General features: G+C 34.7%; 1 protein-coding gene across 1 annotated transcript; it reads left to right on the top strand.

Moving 5' to 3' along the window:
- LOC104726721 lies at nt 3,013-4,403 on the top strand. The gene has a single exon (XM_010445652.2). The coding sequence runs from the start codon at nt 3,131-3,133 to the stop codon at nt 4,103-4,105; it is 975 nt and encodes a 324-aa protein (XP_010443954.1). The 5' UTR covers nt 3,013-3,130; the 3' UTR covers nt 4,106-4,403.

The raw sequence follows: 6,916 nt of genomic DNA, 5'->3' as shown, positions 1-6,916 counted from the left end.
TCTGGATCCAATGCACTCTTCTGGCATGACAACTGGACTGGACTAGGTCCACTTATTGATATCACTGGTAACTCAGGACCACGGGTTACGGGTATCCGGATTCTCTCTACTGTCAAACAAGCTGCTCCAAGTGGAACCTGGTCACTTCCAAGGGGGAGGCATCAAATAGTACAACTCCTGCGATCATGCCTTATGACTCACAATCCTCCAACAAAGGATACGGGTGATGATGTTTTTCAGTGGAAGTTAACAGCTGATCAATCTCAAGGAAAATTCTCATCCATGCAACTGTGGCGTCACTTATATCCTCCAGAACCATCAGTACCATGGCATCATCAAGTCTGGTTCAAAGAAAATATCCCAAAAATGCCTTTCATGACTTGGCTCACAGTTTTGGATCGGCTAACAACTCGAGACAGATTAAGGAGATGGAATCTACCTGTTCAAATCCCAGCATCTTGTCTACTTTGTGCTTCCGGTGAGGAATCAAGGAACCACCTTTTCTTTCAATGCTCTTACTCCTCAGAACTCTAGTCAGATTTTTTTGCTCACTTATCTCCACCGCAATTCTCCTCCTTTGACGCATTGCTACTCTGGATAAAAAGACCAACGACAAATAAGAGGCTAAATACAATTTGCTGGTTGGTTCTACAAGCGCTAATTTACCATATTTGGAAGGAGCGTAATGAGCGCCTACACACCCCAACATTCCGAAGCCAAGCACAAATCAAGCAAAGGATTCATCAACTTATGAGAAGGAGGTTACTTGCACACGACATAAACTCAAGCACGACGCCTCAACAACAAGATTCCTATCTCACTTTATGGTTCTCTCACTTTCATTTGTCATGAAAGACTCATTACTCACCCTGCTTTTTTCAGTCTATGTTTCATTATATCTCTCTCTTCCCAAAGCTTAATGGTGCCTATGACACTAGTGTAAACTTTCCTCTATATTTAATATAAGACCGATATCCAAAAAAAAAAAAAAAAAAAAAAACTACAACAACGCCAACACTTCAACGGTTCAACCTTTTCTTTGAGATTCTACCATACTTATCAATATAATAATATAATATTATAGTACTATTTTTAATTGATTGCGATGTTTAATTTCTCCATATATAAGTAGACAGAGTTCATCCGACTGAATGTTCTGTCTTTGTTATACAAAAATCATGAATCATTATCATCATTTTATTCATTACTAACTGATACTTGATATATAAATCCAAAATTGCTAACAACACACATGGTAAAAAGTAAAAACCGACAACTTATGCTTCAACTGATGTTACTAACTGATCGGATTGATCAGTAAATCATTTTAAACTCTGAAATCAATTATCGATGAACGTATACTTTTCTTAAACACCATAGAATTTATTATATAGCACTAGTCAAAAGAAAAAAGCCATGAAATATTCATATGAGTTTTTCATTTGAAAAGGAAAAAAAAGCAACTCGTTTTGAGTGTATATGTTCTTTTTTTTTACTTATATTTGTAGTCCAGTTCTTTTTGTTTGTTGGAGTAGCTTAGAATCAAACATTATAGCTCAAATGACTTAATTCTAATTGATACATATAAGTCTAACAATATATTAATATTACTCCATTCAAGGTCTAAACTAGCAAACATTTCGAGTTTTCTTTCTATGTAGTTTTTTTTGCCAAAACAAAAAATGAAGAAAAATGGGTTACCTGGTAAACGTGAACCATTCAACTAAATAGATATGAAAATAAATTTGCAAAATTTTCATGCGAATTTTCTCGTTTAGTTCTTCTAATGAGACTCAATTATAAAGGATCACCCCTAAACTATTGCAACATGCCATTAATTAAAAAGGACACATTATCGAGAGTGGATGATAAGGAACAATAAAATACTTAAAATATATATTATATTATTTTTAGTCAAATATACAATTAATTATACATAAGAAAATAATTAATTCCAAAGAAGCAAATGGAGAACTCCCTAACTACCAAGTCTAAGTCAATAAGACTTCACACCAAATGCATGCCACAGGTTGGACAAAGTTTGATAATTTCTCTCTTCTATCGAATTGTATTTTGCTCTTGGATATTAAAAATCAAAACTCTTAACTTGATTATAAAGGTTTCATTATATTATTGTATTAATTATCAAGAACACAATTGGTAATTAATATATAATCGATCAAATGATCTAGGCTAGACTTTTCACTAAAGCTAAACTTAGTAGGTTTGGTATAACATATATATATATATATATATATATATATGATCAAGTCGCCTCAAGACAAGTTCAAAAAGTTTGGAGATTTCTCACTCAAAAATCATTTTAAGTTGTTTTACATTATGAGAAAAGCATTCAAAAAGAGCACCATTTCTTTCCAATTTAAAATTTTATTTTACTCTTTTTAGCTCGTATCATTATTCAGTTTCTTGAAAGCTAAGCCTCCAGTTTCCTCAAACCTATCATTATTAACCTTTCAATTGAATACTAATTCATAGAACTCACTCTCTCACAATTTAATATGTATCTACACACACACACACATACATGTATTGTATACATACAATGGAGTGTATAGTAAGCATCCAAAACCAATTAAAGCACTAAGCATATCACACAAGCAAAAGACTTTTCAAAGAAATACGTATCAAAAATTAAACCCAAAAAAAGGAAAATTTTATTTCTTCCTAACAACATTACCTACGAAACAAATCTACATTATACCCAATAGAACCTAACAAGGAAGTGTTTGTGTATTGTTTTATACTGAATTGTCTTCTACGCACACAAGAAAGATCCTATATTCCATGCGAAAATTAAAAAAAAAAACTTTGCTTTACAAATAAAAAAAGAGGTTCAAGTTTATTAACTTTGTCTAAACAACTCCTCATCTTCAGGCAAAATCGGTTGGCCTATCTCCATTCCCTTCTCTAACACCCAACCCACAATTAAATTTTAGCAAAAAAAAGAAAATATATAATATAGAAAAAATCATTACATATATTTTTATATAAACATATAAAAGAGGACCTTCGTTGAGAAAGCCCTTTCAAGATTTGGTGGATCATTCAAGAAACACACACATCTTCGAATTTTTCTTCAAAGTAAAGAAAATAGCAAAAAAAATATAGAATGAAGAAGACAATGGAGGATCCAAGCAAGCTCATGAGAAGATCAATCCACACTTTCCTCAAAAACTACCACCGAGTCACCACCGCAGCCGCTGTGGCTCTCCCTTTCTCAGCCGGTCTTCTCCTCTCTCAGCCTTTCTTCTCCTCTTCCTCTTCCATCCTCCACGCGAGGCTTAACACGCTCTTTCGTGGGGCAGGTTTCTCATCTTCTCTTGATTTCTTCAACATCTTGAGCCTCAAACTCTCACAAACCTTTTCTTCATCTTTATTCACTCTCCCTTTCTCCCTCACTTTCTTCCTCTTCTCCAAAGCTTACGTTATCAAACTTCTATCAAACAATCACTCTGCTGATGATTCCTCTGTTTATTACTTTCGTCTTCTCAAAACTTACATTTGTAGCTTCTTCTTCCTTATCTCTGCAAACGCCTCTGCTTTTGCTCTGTTCTTCTTAGCATTCAATACCCTTGAAGCCTTTGGATTCTCTTCTAGAAACTTTTACACTTTCCTCTCCGTATCCTCAGCTATCATATACTCAATCATCATCGCAAACGCCTTTGTAATCTCCAATTTGGCCTTGGTCTCGTCACCTTCTTCTTCCTCAGGAGGATACACAAACATTCTCAAGGCGTGTCTTCTGATTCGAAAAAGAACTTCACCAGCATTGGCTCTTGCTCTGCCTACCAATCTCGGCTTAGCAGGGATCGAAGCCTTGTTTCAGTACCGTGTCGTGAAATCTTATTACAACGGAGACAGAGATATCACATCAATAGCTCTTGAAGGAACTTTCATAGCTTACTTATACGCACTCTTCTTGGTTCTTGACACCATAGTCAACTTCTTCTTCTACCAGAGCTGCGTCAAGAACGAGGAGGATCAAAAGATCGGTAGAGAAGACGAGTACTCGATCAAGATCCAAATCAGAGAGAACACGAAGATACACGTCAAAGGATCAAAGGGTTTACAGACAATCTTGTGACTGTCTGTTTTGGTTGAATGTAATTATTGATTGATTAAGAAGAAGAAAAAAAAAAGTGAAAAACTTTATGAGATTGTTGATTCTTTAAGGATAATCTTAAGTAGCTTTCACTTCAAAGAAGGGCAAAGGTAAACAGTAAAGAAACAATCAGAGGATCTGCAACAAAAAAAAAACTCTCTGTTTCTGCTTTTCTTTATTATAGTCCTTTTGTTCCTCTTTTACTTGTAATTTTTTCCACATTGTAAAGTCAAATATACCAGAAATTTCAATTAATGCAAAATCTTTCACATTTGGTTAATCCTACAGGAAATTTTCATTTGCCGACATGATTTTGATTCGTTCAATTAATGCAAAATCTTTCACATTTGGTTAATTTTGATTACTTACTTAAAAGTTTAATGAAAGATGTTGACCTGATCTCACATTAACAAGAGGCTTTTGTTTTAGTGAGCCAAAAAGATAAGTTTCCAAAGCACACATCTTTCATTACAAAGATAGAAGAAGAAGTGTCATAGTTGTCTTCAAATCGACAAAAGATGCGAAAGCAATTGAACACTTTTGTTTTGTTGTTTTCCTTTGAATTAAAATACTAATAATACACTGAAATTGTGTTAATAATTGATAAAAAAAAAAAAATTAAAACTTAAAAAGACAGAAGAGGCTAGTTGAGTGGTCTACATCACTAATCTCTTCACTTGAACCTCTCAAAATAATATACCCTTAAATACAATAATTCAGTTCTACCTAAATTTTCTTCTAATGGAGAAAAAAAATTATATGGAATGAATCTAATTTACCCTTGTTAGTTAAAATAGTGGAATCTGGAAAATTGAGTGAAGGAAAGGGTTTTAGAGCATTTCAAGAGATATAAGTAAAATAAGGAATGAATCTAATTTACCTTTGTAAGTTAAAATAAATGTTTGCTTCAAAAGAGATCAAGAACCAATCATGCAAATTTTGTGGCTTACCAAACATAATACATTATGGATCATCATGGTTCATAAATTTTTAGGATGTATTTTCATAAAATCCAGGTCCGACCGACCGAATCGTATAATCTTGTTCTATCAAACCAGAAAACAACCCTTAAACCGGACTTCTAGTTAAACCGGCCGGTTTGCGGTTTCAGAGAAAACCTCATGGATTTCTAGTTAAAGGATCAAAGGGAACACAACGTCTTGAAAGTTATTTATGAACCAGATAACTGGATAAGCCTAGGTTACAAGCAGAATCATACCTTGTTCAATATTTTTTTCTTCTTCTACAACATTATTATTATCCTAACTAGACCATGTTCTGTTTTTTTTTTTTGAGCAACGACCATGTTCTGTTTATTAGGTGATTTTCCGTTATTTATATCGTTCTATGTACCCTTTTTTTTTTTTAATGGTGATTGCAGCTAAGCTTAATATGCAAAGTACACAACAGTTTATTGTCAAGTCCTCGTAAATTTCTTAGGTTACAAGGAAACTAATTTGATTGATAACTAATGATCGTTATAATTACTTGTGTGATATTCAACCCTTGAAGTGGAGTTGGAGATAGAAAAGCATGAATTAGCTCACAATTGTTTGGGAAAACTTTTTAGTTTGCGTTAGCACTTTACACCAACCAATCTCTAGCTCAAATTCAGATATCATTCGTATGACTTGAATTAAAAAAAAAGTTTGGGAGAAAAATGTAGCTGCTATAAATTTGGAGGAAGCCACGGGGAAAGACATCAGATCTAAGACTGACTCCAATCGTGATGAGAAGCATAAGCTTGATCTGGGCTCCAAGCGGCAGTCAGGTCGCCATTAAAACGGCGCCTGCTGTTGACTCAGTAAAGATGGAGCCTTATTCGTAAAACATATATAAAAAACATTGAGAAAAAAAAAAACGCACAGATCTGTAAAACGAAGCTTCAAACGGAGAGAGAGAGATGAGGGATGAATTTGAGATTTATATAGTGAAAGCGCGTGGGTGAGATTGCAAAACCCTAGCATTTTTGTGTTGTGTATAACGGGCTTTATTGAGCCCAATAAGGTAACCCATTACTTGGCAGAATCAATAATGTGCACGAGGGGGAAACTCAACGGGATCATGGCATCCAGGCCAAACCGTTCTTGGTACAAAATACGACACATTGAGCTGCTGAGTAACATTCCCTTCCCGATGGATGCTCGTCGCTGCTTCCACCCATCTTCACTTCCATCAGGGTGCTGTGGCTCGGTTGAAACTTCACTATATCTAATTGGATTACTGTTATCCATAAATAGCCTCCTCAATGACGGGAGGATAAGGTGTTTCTTCAACTGGTGCAAGAATTGTCTCGTGATTCTCTTCGCTTGATTTACCTTCTTCTGACCCAGTTTCTTTCGTCTCCTCCTCAGACATCCCTTTTTTTTTTTTTTTTTTTTTCTTGGAGCTTCTGCTAAGTTTTCAGAAACATTGCTCTGCTTGGATTTTTGCTTTAGCCACAAAAAAAAACACAGGTCCAACCATTTAAGTATTTTTAACCATTATAAGTCAAAAGTCAAAAGTCAAAAGTCAAAGAAATAAAAATAAAAATCATACGTACAAAGTAACAAGTTCAACCGACCGAATCGTATAATCTTGTCCTATCAAACCAGAAAACAACCCTTAAATCGGATTTTCTGGTTGAACCGGCCGGTTCGTGGTTTTAAGAGAAAACCTCTAGGGTTTCTAATTTTGTTTTCATTGTTCGTTCAGTTGAGTTTTTTTTCTTTCTCAACCTCTCCTCTGCTCATATACAGCTTTTGTGCTTCTACGATTTCAAGTCGAAGATAAATTCTCCTCTTTGCGTCTCAA

This window comes from Camelina sativa, chromosome 11 (assembly GCF_000633955.1).
Source record: "Camelina sativa cultivar DH55 chromosome 11, Cs, whole genome shotgun sequence".
Taxonomy (NCBI): Eukaryota; Viridiplantae; Streptophyta; class Magnoliopsida; order Brassicales; family Brassicaceae; genus Camelina; species Camelina sativa.
Note: the sequence above shows the minus strand (reverse complement) of the source record. Positions and strands in the feature narration are given on the sequence as shown.

Bases quoted from the DNA above. Each gene is read 5' to 3' on its own strand.
- LOC104726721 (XM_010445652.2), top strand. From the start codon at position 3,131: ATGAAGAAGACAATGGAGGATCCAAGCAAGCTCATGAGAAGATCAATC.